The sequence below is a fragment of the Archocentrus centrarchus genome, chromosome 1, assembly GCF_007364275.1.
Source record: "Archocentrus centrarchus isolate MPI-CPG fArcCen1 chromosome 1, fArcCen1, whole genome shotgun sequence".
Taxonomy (NCBI): Eukaryota; Metazoa; Chordata; class Actinopteri; order Cichliformes; family Cichlidae; genus Archocentrus; species Archocentrus centrarchus.
Window position 1 is genome coordinate 28,644,166 of NC_044346.1, and position 15,108 is coordinate 28,659,273.

Here is a 15,108-nt window from a genome sequence, read left to right on the forward strand (position 1 = left end):
TAATCTTTATTCTGGGATCATGTCTATAATGTTTGACTTGAGGAATGTGATTCCAAAGTGTACGTGTCACTAACCACAATGATGAAGCTTGATATTCCTTTCTGAGCAGGAGGCAGATTGGGAATGATTATGTTGTATGTTCTCTTTCACTGATGATTGCTCCTTGATTCCTTGTGAGGCACTGAGGAAGGGGATGTGATCAGAGTGGTTGTATGGACATGTTAAAAATGTGGTTAATTGTTAATGCTACTGGTTCTTAAAGTGAGCTGTAATATGCACAGCTGCTCAGCATTATTATTTATTTTTTTAGCCAATTTATTATCAACTGTGATGATGCTGATTTAAATGTGGAAAGTGGAAAGAAATTTAGATATCGTATCTATTTAGGGACAAAATTATTTTTTTAAGTTAAAGTTGCTAAAAAAACTATTTGTGCTATGGAATTTATTTTGTATGTTTATTTTTAGATGCAAGTTGATGCAAGTTATAATACAGGTCTGCAAATTGCATAGATTGTGTAACCTATATTGTCCAGAAAGGTATATATCCTGATAGCCTGGGCTCAGTTCTGAACATCAGACTCCACGGCTCATGTAGACTCATCAAAAAAAAAAAAAATGTTTTAGATTGCCTTGAATGGAGACAGTAAAAACAACCTGTTTTTTCTGTGTTCCTTTTACAGTCCATGTAAGACACAAGCCTTTTTATTCTCACTCTCTGTGTAACCTTTGGTTTATAATTTAAATGACTTAAAAATAATTCTTCCACGTGTTTGTGTATGTTTCATGTAAACTCTAAATGGCACTCATAATAAAGCCTTGCAAAGATCAACACCCTGAGTGAAAATGATTGTCCTGGGAATGACTTGTTGTTTCCAGCCTTAGCTTTGTTAATGCTATACTTCTGGTGACCATTTCTGTGGTTTCTGATTTGGGAACTTCGTTCTAGAGTGTCTCACTAAATGCACTTATGATGTTCCCTTTTTGAGCATGAAGCTGATAGAGAACAATGATTTACTTCATTGCTACATTTGGAGCACTGACAAAGGGAATGTGATCAGAGTGGTTGCAAAAAGTGTTTCAAAGTAAAAGTGTAGTTTGGATTATTACGTGTGTTTCTCAATACTACATTTCAAAGCTGCTGTTTCTGTCACGTGCGAAAAAGCACAGGTGTAGTCCCTTCTGAGCATGAAGTAAGTGAAGAATAGTGATTCACTTCATATATATTCCCTGTTTTTGATTACTTTTCTTTGCCTCATTATGGAGCATCAAGAAAGGAATTATGAGAGTGGTTACTGAAATATTTTAAAATGTGAAAACTGTGTTATGTCTCAGATGGTTGCATTTTTCTTCATATTTTAAATGCTCATTAAGAGGTAGATCAGGTTCAAATTAAAACTTTTGAGAACAGCTTTTCTTTAAAAAAAAAAAAAAGCTGTAATATCAAGTCAGTAATATCAATTGATTAATTTTTACCTCTGCCAAGGAAGTTATGTTTTTGGAAGCATTTGTGTGCATGTGTGTCATTCTGTCTGTAAACACAATAGCTCGAAAGGTTTTGAATGAATTGTAGGAGTGTTGAGTGGGGTTATGTTAAACATCTGTTAAAATTTGCCTTATATCCAATCAAGGTCTTCAAGGTCAACTTAATGATTTATTGGTCAAAAATTGACAAAAAGCCTTAGAAACTTAGAGACTATGATTCTTACACGTATGGTGTTTATTGTCAACATATAGAAAGTACTATATAAAGATTTAAAATATGTCAGATTTGACCTCAGACCTCTCCTTCAAGGCCAATAGACTGATGACATCAAAGTAATAATAATGCTATATAGAACTATATAAAACTATGTTTCTTAATGCCACTGTATTGGAAACATATAGGCGTATGGGGGAACAATATTATACTAAATATCATGTTACTTTGGACCTCTAACCTGTTCTTCAAGGTCAAATTTTCATAAAATGTATTTTATCTTTAAAACTATGCTTAAAATTCTACTGCCTTTGTTTGTATTGGAGACATTTAGGAAGTAATACTGGTATATGGGGATTTTAAATATCACATTATAGTTTGCATCCAAATATCATGTAACATTTGACCCCTGATCTAACGTTTACATTTTGACCCCAAAATGTGTTATATCTTTAAAGAAAGTATTGTCAAGAAAAAGAGAATGAATCTATAGAAACAAAAAAAATAATTATACTCAAAATTACTTCAAGTATATTAAAATTGGTTGCACTACAAACTTCTTAAAGTATGTTGCAAAAAAAAAAAAAAAACTAAGAAAAGAAAATGAATATATGCAAATGCAATACTATTCCCTTAAAAGTAAATATTGCTCAGAGAGTGAGCTGCCTTGGTGGAGGTTTGCACTCTTGCAGTGGTTGTTAACAGTTGTTTACAAATTACTTCCTCTCCTTGCCCTCTTTGCTCTCTACAAAGCAAACACCAAATATCTTCTCCATAGTTTTCCTCACCATTTTATGTAGTAACACTTCCCTACCACCCAGAGCCTGTCTCAACTTCTCCCTGAGCTCTGTGCAACATTCTTACTTCTTCAGCTTCCACCATTTAATCTTTGCCTCTGCCTTCACTCGCTACCTGTTCTTCATTTCCAAAGCCATCCTACAGACTACCATCCAATGCTGCCTAGCTCCATTCTCTTCTGACCACATTGCTGTCTCCTACTTCTTTCAGCTTGCAGCTTCTACATAGTCCACCTATGTGCAACTTCCTCCACTCTTTTGTCACCCTGTGTTCCTCCCTCTTCTTCAAGCGTGTTCACCACAGCCATATCCTTTTTGCAAAATCCACTACCATCTCTCTTTCTGCATTTCTCTCCATCACATCAGCCAGCTCTCTCCCTTTACCAGTCATAGTCCCTACATTTGAAGACCCTACTCTCACCTCCATGCTTCTGCCTTTCCTTCTTTCCGATCGCATCTTAAAATGCCATCCTCCTATCTTCTTGCACTGTTTTCAGCACAGTTTCCACTGACACCCTGTTGGCCAGTAGCACTTGAGACAGTCACCATTAACTTGTGCTGTGACAGGTGTGGAACCCTCCCCATTTATCCAGGCTTGGGACCAACAGTAGGGGTACATTTGGCCTGTGCTCCCATAGTTGGGTTCCCACTGCTTGATAATAAAAGGAAGCTAAAGTTTAGGCCTTATGCGATAGTTTTTTTGTATGCTTATGTATCCTTATTTTTATTCCAATAACTTTTAAAACTGTTAACTGTGATCTCAGATGCATGTATCCATGAAGTAGTATACCTCTTTTTAGCTACAGGTTTCTTGTTAGACTCTGAAATAACTGACAAAAGTGGGGAAAAGACTCTGAGAACCCCCTTCCATCAGTTTCACCCAATGTTTATAAGTTTTTGAAAAAAGATTTGAAAACTTATAACCATCAGTTTCACCCAGTGGTTATAAGTTTTTGAGTCTTTATTCAAAGCTGCATATCCCTCTTGGGCACAGTGTAAGCAATAAATTATGCTGAATGTTAACCTGCAGGAGACTTTAGAAGAATGTCCATCCCACAGTCTCGACTTTCAGAAACAAGATGTGAGACAATACCTCAATATATGGGACAAGGGGACAAAGGATAAAAATGCTGTACAGTTCCACATAAACAGGGATGCATGCTCACCCTAAATAAACTATTTAATGCTCAGAAAATTAGCATTTATTCACAAAAAATAATCAACATAAAAATCATTTTGCTTTTTTTTTTTTTTTTTTTTTTTTTTTAATTGCGTACAATATATTTTAATGAGGTCCATTAGAAAAGCACCACATTTATTTGACATTGTGAAAAAACGACGGAAAACAGGAAGTTGCGCTATACGTAGGCGTTTGGGTGACGTAACACGTAAATAAGTTGATCAAGCTGTTATTAGCTAGGTTGTTTTCTTCTTTTAGCCTTAATCTCTCGCTTGATATTAATGACGGGGCTAAATTTACACACAGCCCCTCGGAGATAAAGCGGAACTGACATTTTAACACACGATCACACGAGGATATGCCATCCGACTTTGTACCGTATATAGAAAGTAAACCTTGTGTGGACGAGAAACCGAGTCAAGCAGCTAACAGCGGTCTGCGCCGCAAATCTCCACACCGTGTGCCGCTCATGCTGACTTTCTCTTCCATTTCTTCTTCGTCTGTAGTCGACCTTTAGATTCTGTCGCCAAGTTCGGTCGGTGGTTTCGCCAGGAGAGAATGAACTGGTTTTTCCCCCTCTCCAAAGGCTCTGGACCTCTCCCTCCTCTGAACAGCTTACAGCAACAGAGACAGCGGCAGATCGAGTCCTTAAAAGCTGCCCACCCGAGGTAATGACGAGCCGTCACCCCAAAATCCGACCCGTGATACTGTTCTGTGGTCACTACCGTGTTTTGCATGGGTATTTGACATTTTTTTATAGCGTTAAATACAAAACACGCTCACCCGGTTTACAAACACAGGTGCTGTTTACTTCGCAGAGCTAGCTGCGTGGCTCACAGTTAAGTCAGAAGTGCCTAATGCTAACAACCAGCTTATCATTTATTGTCGGTCACATTTACCCCCATCTGTTCTCTTAACATGTAAACTATGAAATAAGTTTTACATAAGCCCGCTGTTGTGAAGTCTCGTCTTTAAACAGCTAATCTTCCTACCCTTTTACCATAGCTAATTAGCGCGTGTCATGTTAGCATTAAATGACAGGGGGTCTATTTTTAGGGCTCATTGCCGGACATGTCCTGTGATCATTCCAGTGTTTGCCACACGTGTAGTTTTAGGACGAGCTCGTTACTGAGAAGTGGAGATTAAAGTATTAGCCTTTGTTTATCAACGAGTGGTGTCCACCGTAAGCCACCATAAACCCACTGTTATGGTTCAATTCTTGAGCCATGAGAGGCACTGAGTCACAGTCTTCCTCCTGATGTCAATTATGCCAAGTGTGTGACAAAGAAATGGTGTTATATAGTTTCTGAGAAGGAATCATGCATGTCAAATGCAGATCATGTGATTTCAGATGCCATTGCGGTCTGGGAACACTGCTCATACCGTGACATTGATGTTATTAGGTGTAAGGTAAAGGTTTTTGACATACAGCTCAGATCTTTGACAGGGTAATTGATTTATTTGGTGATAAGTCGCTCATACTGACTTCAGGGTCACTACTAACAGAACTAGGTTTTACTTTTTTTTTTGTCCTACTTTTTCTAGTTGTGACATATATAATCATAGTAGCATTATAATTATTCCATAATTTTACTGGTGCAGTTTATCTGATTAGAATGCAATGAGTCAAATAAATAGTGGGATCAGCAGCATTAGGGACAGTGATAGTAAAAGGTTCTTGATATCAGACACTGGCAGACACTTGCGTGTGATTTTTTTTAAAATGTCATAAGTATCCACTGCTCTGTTTTGTGACACCACCTCTTTCATATCTTTTCTTAGCCACCAGCTACTAAACACCATAAACATACTGCATGTACTTATGCCTGGAAAACAGTGTTATATTTCTATACTATTTAAATCTGTCACCTCCAAAAGTTACTGGGTGACAGATAAGCATTAAAGACATATTTTGAGTCTGTCATTTAGTCTCCAAACTAGCAGAATTTTTCATAAACTTTGACATTAGGTGTATAATTCTTTTTTTGCTTTGCATGATGATAAATTTCTGGGCCTGTTCCTTCACAGCCTTGCAGAGATCCAGAAGGATGTGGAGTACAGAATACCATTCACAGTCAACAACTCCACCATTAGTGTTAACATGTGAGTACATTTTTGCACATACCTGGTGGGACCAAAAAGTTCTGATGACGGATCCATAAAAACCAAAAGCCCTACCTGACTGAAATTTGGCCTATCTCACATTTAAGGTCATCTTCTCTTACACCTGTGGCTGCTAATTTAGATCTCTCAATAGTCCCACTGTGTTCTCTTGCACTTGCACTTGTGCCTCTGCAGCCCTTTTATTTGTATTTTTTTATTTTCAGGAAGTGGGTGAAGTTGCAGAGAGCCATAATTGGCTATCAGTCCACTCTGAGCACCAGAGTTGAGAATGTTCCCTTTATATGTTCTCCCGTAGCACTCTGCATTGACAGTCTTACACTGTGGCGCAATGATGATAGCACCTCATGTAACACATTGCCTTCGGGCTTGGGGACTGTGGATTGTGTAACTGCAAACTGCTTTATTGTAACTGGAGATCATTATTGCCAGCTGTAATTCTTCAGAAGAAATTTGGGTCAGTTTAAAAGAGCCTTCTATATTTGGAGAACGCGCACAGTGCAGGTGGTCAGAATGGGAGTGAAAAATAGCAGTCATGCTGGAGGTTTTGGCATGCCTAGGATGATGATGCTGAACATGTGTTAGGTCATATACACTTATACTGATAATCTGCCTTGTCTCAGAGCCAGTCTGTACTTAGGCCACTGATGCAATTTTTTATTTTTTTTTTTAAATATGACTTTGGTTTAAAAGTGCTGACCTGTTGTAAGTAAATCCAAAGGAATGAGAAAACAAGATAGAAATTTTCAGATTTTCATAAACCAGATGAGCAAAGAAAAAACAGTAAAGCCAGTTGAGAACCCAAATATATGTAATAGGCTTTAGTCACCACAGCATTAGGTAGTCAAATGTTTTCGAGAGCTTTTGGGCAAAACGTTTGCCATATATCCCCTCTATTTATGCTTCCATTTTTGTCACCTGTGAAGCCTCAGAGAATATGAGGCTGGGATTATGGGTGTGGAGGACTGTCCATTAATTGGTTCTGGGTATATCAGAACTATATTTGAATCTCATAGACATTACTGACAATGCCATTTTGACATATAATAGTAGGTAAATAGATGTATGTCTGGTGACATAAATGAAGGTTTTTGTTTTATTCTAGTGAGCCTTCACTCTTGGGATGATTAACCCCTGTGTTTACCTACATTTTCCATATGTTTAATTTTTTTATCTGTTGAATTTTCATTTGCCTTCTGCTTCATTAACTTGTTACATCTAGCACTCCACTGTAACAGTTGACTGATTACACAATAGCCCTATATTGTTACTGAGCTTATATAGTCTGGACTGTAAACTGTTGATAGTTTAATACATTAAAGGGCTAAACTATGAAAGTTACATGTGAAACACTTTACTTTTGTTGTCTGTCTTCCAGTTTGCTGCCTCCTCAGTTTCCCCAAGAGAAGCCAATGGTTAGCGTCTATCCCCCTGTAGGTCACCATTTAGTGGACAGCAATAACGGCACCATGATCACAAGCCCCCTCATCACTAATGTAAGTAGCTGTTGAGAATTAAGGAGTGTGTTTTTTCAGCTCTGCAACATGAATTATCCAAGTAAACAGATTTTGTTTGTTATGGGTCCAGAATCAATATTCAACAAGAGCACTGCTGAGCAGGTGCCAACGCTAGGCTATTTTGGATTTGTAAAAGGGGGGAGGGGGTCATCAAAGTGCCATTATGGTAAAGTCCATGCACAAGTGTGTGAAGTTTGAACAGTATGCATATGTGGTGTGAATTTGAACATCCTAGGTGAGATCACTCTTGCATTATCACATTGAAAAGATTTTCAGAAAACTTGATCTCTGATTTTTAACTTGAGGTCAAAGTCAGTGAGATTCAAATTCGTCCGAGAGCTTTAGATGCATCTATGGTGTGAACTTGGTGATATCGTTCTCGAGTTATGGCCAACATTTAAAGTTTTTGTGGAACAGATGACGCTGACGTCAACATGAAGGCTATGGCAATAGCTCGACTTTTTCTTCGAAACAGCCGAAGAAACACTTTAGCGATTTTAAAAATGACCTGTTTAAAGTTTACAGAGAAACGTAATGACTAGAACACAGCATTGCTGTGACAGCAGCAAAGGAAACATCATGAGTCATGGTAGTATCCAAGCTAACGAAATTTCACATCTGACTAAAAGTGAAACTGAAATGAGTGATTTTAAAGTAAGAGGGCTTCCAAGGCTGGACAGTGGGTAGCAGCAGAGTTCAGTATGTGGGCTGCGCCCATGAAAAACTTGCCAAATCTTCTCTGCCAATGCCAAACAGCTTATTCTGCTATTGACGCTTGTTTGGTGTTGTTTATTGGATGATTGAAGTCTTAAAAAACAAGACATACTGGCAATTTAACAATGTATTCAAACAGGGGCCTCAGTAGCATATAGAAGAACCATACACAGCCACAACAGCCTGGCACCTCCTCCGCATGCTGGTTACCAGCTTGGTCACACACTGCTGTGGGATTGCATCCCATTTTTCAACCAATTTACTTGGAAAATAGAATTAGATTTTTCCTTTGCTGCATTAACAGTTCTTTCATTAAGTATTGCTTATTTGATCCCTTATTTCTGCACCAAACCCAGGATAATGTGGAATCCCTTTTTCGTAATCTGTGTCATTTGCAGACACAAATAGAAGTAGTATACTTTATAAAGCATCTTGAAATGACTACTGATATGAAATGCATCTAAAAAAAAAAAAAAAAAAAAGATAAAAAGTAATTGAATTGTTTTATGGATTGTAGTGTGCATGTAAACATAATAAGTAAAAAAAAAATGACAGCTCCAAACTGAGATGGGGAGAACTCTAATTGATGCACAGATTTCTACCTGGTATCCTTGTTTCATTTGTGCACACAAGCCAAGTGTTCATCAGCTGTAAAAACGTCAACGTTTCCCTTTTCCTGTTTCTTTGATAGCTTCATTTTAAGTTCTTTAGTTTATCCATGCTTTAATTTTATCTCAACCTAATTCTCTTATTTCTGTATTTAGTTATTGTTGTTATGTATGTTCTAGTTTGGGATGCACTCAGATTTGGGAAAAGTCATTCAAAGTCTGCTGGACGAATTCTGGAAAAGTCCTCCCGCCTTGATGTCTAGTGGCCCTGCTGGCTTTCCTTAGTGAGTCTCTTTCTTTCATTGAGAATATAATACACTCTTAGTACTCTTAGTACTTTTTTATGACATTCTGAGAGAGTTCTGATGTTTATTTTTTTATTTTGGCATTGTATCAAGTGGTCCTAAAAATTAGTTTTCTAAAAGAAATCTGGAGCAGTGCATTCTAACTTGCATTTTTTTCACATCCCAAAAAAAAAAATGTGTAAAAATGTAAACACTGATGTTATGCCTTTTATTTCTTCCCTGTTTTTACTGCAGCAGTATGTACAAATCATCAGGCATCGCACCTTATCCCACTCAGGCTTTTCACTATGGTCCTCGCCACGTGGGACCCAGTCAGACCCCGCCTCCTGGCCCGGTCCCATCTCCAGCGCCAATGCCTCATCCAGGGGTCGATAGCACCCATGGGCCCCCTCGAGCTCCAGCTCCATATGGAGTCATTTCTGATCTACCACTGCCCGTACCTATTGGAGAGTCACAGGTACGCTCTTGAAGGACAGTGTATACAAGTGGAGTGGTAACAGTCAAGCATGTGAGCCAAGTCAAGTATCACCCTCACCAGATAAGAGGGTCAAACAAAAAGTTTCATGTTCCTCCATCTTTATTCCAGCCTCTGGGCCTCTTCCAGCACAGATGTAGTTTAAAGAGCACTCTGTGAGTATTATTTGATTATTTGCAAGGCTGGAGGCAGTCCAGAGATGCTTGAGAAGATGACATTGAAGGGAAAATTGGCCAAATTGGAAGGTTATATTTTGGAAGTCAAGTGTTACTGTTGTGAAGAGGTGTATTTTACCCCAAACCTTTTCTTAAACCTAACCAAGCAGTTTTCAGTACCTAAATCTAACCGGAGTGAAATCAAAAGTACAAAGCAAGTGAAAAACAAAACTAATCAGCAAATGAGGGGGGGCATAAAACACGAAGGAACCTGCAAGGTGCCATCACCACCTCTCCAACCACCTAACGTGGACTTTCTAGGTCTCTGTATCTCATGATGGCCAATGTTACTGCAGCTGGTGCATCAAAAGACGTTACACATAACCAGAAGAAGCACGTGGCATCAGACAAAATTACATTGAGAACTAGGATTGGACAGTCTCACACAAATCTAGTGTTCACTGATATACTACGTCTGTTTCTTCCAGGCTGGACTAAATGGACACATGTACAAGATGCCTGAGATTCCTGAGTCTTTTCCTGAACTCTGTGACATGAAGTAAAGTATTCCTTAAAAATGTTAAAAGTTAAAATGTTTGCACGGATTGTAATGTTTGTATGTGAAAAGCGTTGTTTCATGCCATTATTGGTGTATTTGATATCTTACCCACTGTTTATATATTTACCTGTTTATCCACTTTTTTTGCTTCATTCGCCCTCAGTCTGACACAGTTGTCGGATATGTCAGAAAACGAGGATGTGTTGCTGAAGTTCTTTGTGAGTTTGCCACAACTTAAACAGGTCACCAATGATAAAGAAGAATTGGTCACCAGTATAGTGGACATGGCCAGTAAGTTCCTCTCTGTCCCATCCCTCTCAGAAGGCCTCAATAGTGATAGAAAAGCGGCGCTTTAATTGGGTTGGTTTCACTGTGTTTTTGCAGAGAAAAACCTTCAGCTGGAGCCACAGCTGGAAGGAAAAAGACAAGAGATGCTCTACAAGGTTAATTCTTACATCACACCTCTTTCTTTCACTCACACACGCATCGCGTACACATTCATGCCATTGTTCTGCTGCTTATTATGTATTGTTTTTTGTTTTTTTCTTTGTCTCGTGCTAACAGTATGAACAGCTGACTCAGATGAAGTCTGCTTTTGAAACAAAGATGCAGAGACAGCATGAACTCAGTGAGGTAAATGACTACATCAGCACACTCTGGGTTCATTGATAATAGATGTCTAGTGCAGATATATGTTTTGGAATGATGTATTGATGCTGTTTGTTCCAATACTGTTTTTAATATTGACTGAAACGGAGTTTGGGTTTTTCATTGAATTGTACAAGTTTGACTGATCAGTGTCAGTCAGACCAGCCACACAAAGAACAAGCAAAATATTAGGTACAGATTTAATTAGGGACTACATATCATTCTCCTACAGTTGTGGTCAGAAGTCTACACGCAGTCATTATGGGCATGAATGTCGGTAATTTTGGGTGATTTTCTTGAGCTATTCTTTTTCCAAGGTGGAATGATTGTGCAGCATACATCTTTAATGACTTTAAAAAAAAAACAAGAATTGAGTGCACAGGTTTTAATTTACTGTGGATTTTCTCTAATCTGAACAGGGTCAAAAGTATACATACAGGCTCAAATATATACATATACTCCACTTACTTAAATCTTTGAAGTGGCGCTGAAGGTTCTACAATGTCAAGGCGAAAGCCTGTTAACTACTTTTTATTGAGCATGATTGACTATAACTGGTAGTTTTTCTTTGTCAGCATAAAATGGATTTGTTTGCCAGCACTCTTTGTATTGACCAACATACAGAGCAATAGGAAAGTCCAAGGAATTTAGTGGAGAGCTAAGAATACAAATTGTAGATTTATACAAGTTGAGAAGGTACTTGGATGGGAATGTACTCTCAGCCAAGTCTAGACCACATTATCTGTACCTTGTCCTTGTTTCAAGGAGAAGACCTCATAGATATCAATCCAGACATGTTTGCTTTTGATAGACTTCTGTCATTTATGGTTGTTTCTTTAACTCCCTACCAGAGTTGCAGTTTAAGCACTCTACAGGCTCGACTAAAAGTGGCAGCCCACCAGGCAGAGGAGGAGTCTGAGGAGACGGCTGAAAACTTTCTGGAAGGACGCATTGATATTGACGAATTCCTGACCAGCTTCATGGAAAAGAGAACGGTGAGATTCCACCAAAAAAAAAAAAAACACAGAGTCTGTAAAGCAATTGTTAAACTAACAAAAATTACCAAAAAAAAAACCCCCAACCACCTTAAACTGAATTCTAAATAGTTATTTTGTCAAGTACCGGAGACAAAGTCCCCTTTAGGCTGTGTCAGGAAGGGCATCTGACGTAAAACTCTGCCAAATCAAACATGTGGAGCTGCCCGCTGTAGCAACTCCTTGTGGCAAGGGAACAACCAAAAGTAGCCTCTTCTACTACTTATCATTTTAAAAAGTAATGAAAATAATTTCTTCAACAAATAACATCTTAGCCTTTGTTGATGCCTTTGCAACAGTGGGTGAAAACGATGCCCCCTGGCTGTGATTAGATGTGAATGTTATTAGAAGTACATTATTTAACAATGTAAGGGGAACATTTTGATGACTTTTGTTTTATTCTTCAGCTTTGCCACAGCAGAAGAGCCAAAGAGGAGAAGCTGCAACAGTCCATCAACACACATGGACCATTTCCTACCAGTCACTAGAACACAAGGTAGAACAATCACAACACACAGTGCTCATCACATTATTGTCTCCTGTCTGCTTATAGAGTGATTGTGCTTCTCAGCTGACTGTTTTTCATTACAGTTCCTCTTTTTTTAATCAAGGAAATCTTATTTTTCATTCTCTTTGGTTCATTCTGCTCCTCATACCATTTCTGTGGTCCACAGATTTGGTGTTTTTTTGTTTTTTTAGCCAAGTGCTGCCAACTAAAAGGAAAAAGGCATTACTGGGGCTGAAAAGCACACTGGGCACTCAATCAGTTTGGAGAAATGGCAATGCTGGGCTAAAACAAGAAGCCTATGGTGTCCAGATCTGAGCTTTAAAAAAAAAAAAAAAAAAGAAAAGAAAAGGAAAAAAAAAAAAGCTGTTGATGTTGGATCGTGTGAGAGCAACGTGGAGTCACCGCTGGAGGCCAAAACTCGGAGAATGAGCGACACATGCCTAGATGCTCCAGGCACGTTACTAAGGATTTATCACATTGTGGATAATTTTGTTGCACATTGAGTTTTTTTTTTTTTTTTTTTTTTCCCCAGTTTTGACATGACAGTGATGACAAGTTTTGTTTCCTTAGATTTATGTCACATTGCTCATAAATCTTGCCTGTTCTTGATCAGGAAGGTTGGAGATTTGAACAGATTTGGAAGAAAGTACAAGTTGCTTAGCACAGTACCCCCAAGCTTTCATTTTCTGTGCAGTGGGGTCATTAGTATCACTTAAAAAAAAGTTATTCTGAAATGTTGGTGTCTGTACCATACATCTCTGAGATCATTGTTCAGCCCTTGCTTAATCATCTCATTTTACTTTACAGAGATGCCATGCAGCCATTGCACTTTAGCGATAATTTATCCAAGGCAGCGTTGGTTGTCATTTAGTGAAACAATGAAAAGAAGCAAGCACTCGACAGTGCTGTCAGGAGATGTTTAACTTGGGCTGTTAAAGTTTAAATTGTGTATTTTGAAAGTGGTTGATTGAGTGGTTGAAGCTGTTGGTTTGAGGAAACCCTGAATACAGCCTGAATATCATTTTGTTTGCATAAATATTTATAATTTTGACTTCAAATTTGATGTCAGTACTCTGATAATCCCACAAAGATTTATGTACTGTACATTTGAATACATTTGTTTTCAAATCAAAGTTAACATGAACCAAATGGCAGACCGGATAACATACTGTATGAGCTGTTTGACTTCAGAGTTTCTGTATTGTAATTCTACTTGTTAAATGTCACATTCTGAACAGGATGCTAACATGGTTAGCATTTGTGGATCTTATTAGTACTGAAGGCAAATGGCAATGAAGTCAGTTTTATATTTCAACTGTTGTTTCTCTGCTCAGAGGCCATGTTAAACTAAATTAATTCAAAACTGAATACTTCAGCCCCACTGTTACCCTAATTCAGTGGTTTTTACATTGAATTTGTTTTTTGTTTTTTATCTAAATGTACTGACCACCACTTTTCCATTATATGCACAGTCATGATAGCCCGATAGACTGTTTTCTGACACCTGAAACCTTGAACTAGAAATTTCTGCTGAAAAGTCTCAGAAGATGTGGGATAATGTTGAGGAATATTAGATTAAATGCTGCAGTAAAACAGATGACATTGGATACTGTATTTAAATAATGTTAATAATAGGCTATATTGTAATCAAAGACTCAGACACCTTGTATTATATGTTCTTATTTAATTTGTTAGAGTAATAAAGCATTTAGAATAAATTCTCTGTATGTGCTGTTTAATGGTTCCCAATAGCACTGATGGTGGTCATTTAAACACTCTGAAGGACTCACCCAATAGCGATCTCACCTCCAGAGAAGGTACATCAGGGTCCATGCAAGAATCACTTGGATCATAAATACAGAATAGACATTAACTAATGTATAAATTACATTAGCGGTCTCTTGCAGCACATTTAAAAAGTTAAATCCATTTACACTAAGGTTGATTATGATACAGTGTAACTTGTCATGGTATTAAAGTAATTTATTGACATGCATTGCCACTGTTGCAGTGAAGTGGTAATAACCTGATACGCAAATAACTCAATGGTCAGTACCTAAATATACTTTCACTAGAAAACTGCAATCTGTATGAAAGTGGATATTAAAGTATGCTTCCGTGTTTTATAAAACCCGTGAGTCCTTTTGTTGTGTAGTACCACTGACCTGAGGTCGTTTTGGTGAATATCAGGTTCATCAGCAAGTTTAAGGATAGTGTGCAGATTTCACACATCTCTCCACCACAGACTGTGCTCTCTCTGCAGTCTCCATGGCACCCAGGTGCACACACCAAAGATGCACATAAATGAGCCTCTCTCTGTCAGCATTACCCGGTTACCTTTTAACCAGGTAATGCTGAATACATGAATGAGATAAAAAGCTAAAAGCTGAAAAATAAGTGCCAGTCAGGAGCGGGTTAGTTTGAAATATGAGATAAAACATTGATGGTCTTATTTTTACATTGCTGTAGTTCATGATCAATTTCAGTGAATGTGATCTGACTCTTTGTTTAAAAAGTACAAATTAATTATTTTCTATATCTGGCTTTGTTCATGTGTATGTACTGTGCTTATTCCTGGTGCAGCCACAGCTGTGGCTTACCTTTGAAAACTTATTATTCATAATATTTAAAAATAATAGGTTGTTAACATCAGTATTATCCTGATAACTGTTTTTATAGCTTTTTTTTTCAGTTACTGTTACAGACACTCCTCCTTACACTTGTATTTTAAATGTATTTCACTTGTAGTTAAAAAATTAATATATATCTAAATGACTTTTTGGTCTATA

At 37.8% G+C, this 15,108-nt stretch overlaps 1 protein-coding gene and 1 non-coding gene across 3 annotated transcripts; both read left to right on the forward strand.

Moving 5' to 3' along the window:
* Positions 1-209, forward strand: LOC115790389 (small nucleolar RNA U3). The gene has a single exon (XR_004020784.1). It is a non-coding gene; the product is annotated as a small nucleolar RNA U3 (small nucleolar RNA).
* Positions 210-3,870: 3,661 nt separating this feature from the next.
* On the forward strand, positions 3,871-14,450 carry vps37a (VPS37A subunit of ESCRT-I). 2 transcript variants are annotated; one of them, XM_030737930.1, is made up of 12 exons: positions 3,871-4,343; positions 5,704-5,778; positions 7,175-7,292; positions 8,816-8,919; positions 9,178-9,397; positions 10,059-10,129; positions 10,293-10,420; positions 10,514-10,572; positions 10,694-10,762; positions 11,629-11,772; positions 12,219-12,307; positions 12,486-14,450. In XM_030737930.1, exons 1-11 carry the CDS (start codon positions 4,234-4,236, stop codon positions 12,297-12,299), a joined length of 1,179 nt encoding a protein of 392 aa, XP_030593790.1. In that variant the 5' UTR covers positions 3,871-4,233; the 3' UTR covers positions 12,300-12,307; positions 12,486-14,450. The 2 variants fall into 2 exon arrangements, with proteins under 2 accessions (XP_030593790.1, XP_030593781.1); XM_030737921.1 differs by having other exon boundaries at positions 3,872-4,343; positions 9,175-9,397.
* The last annotated feature ends 658 nt before the right edge of the window (positions 14,451-15,108 follow it).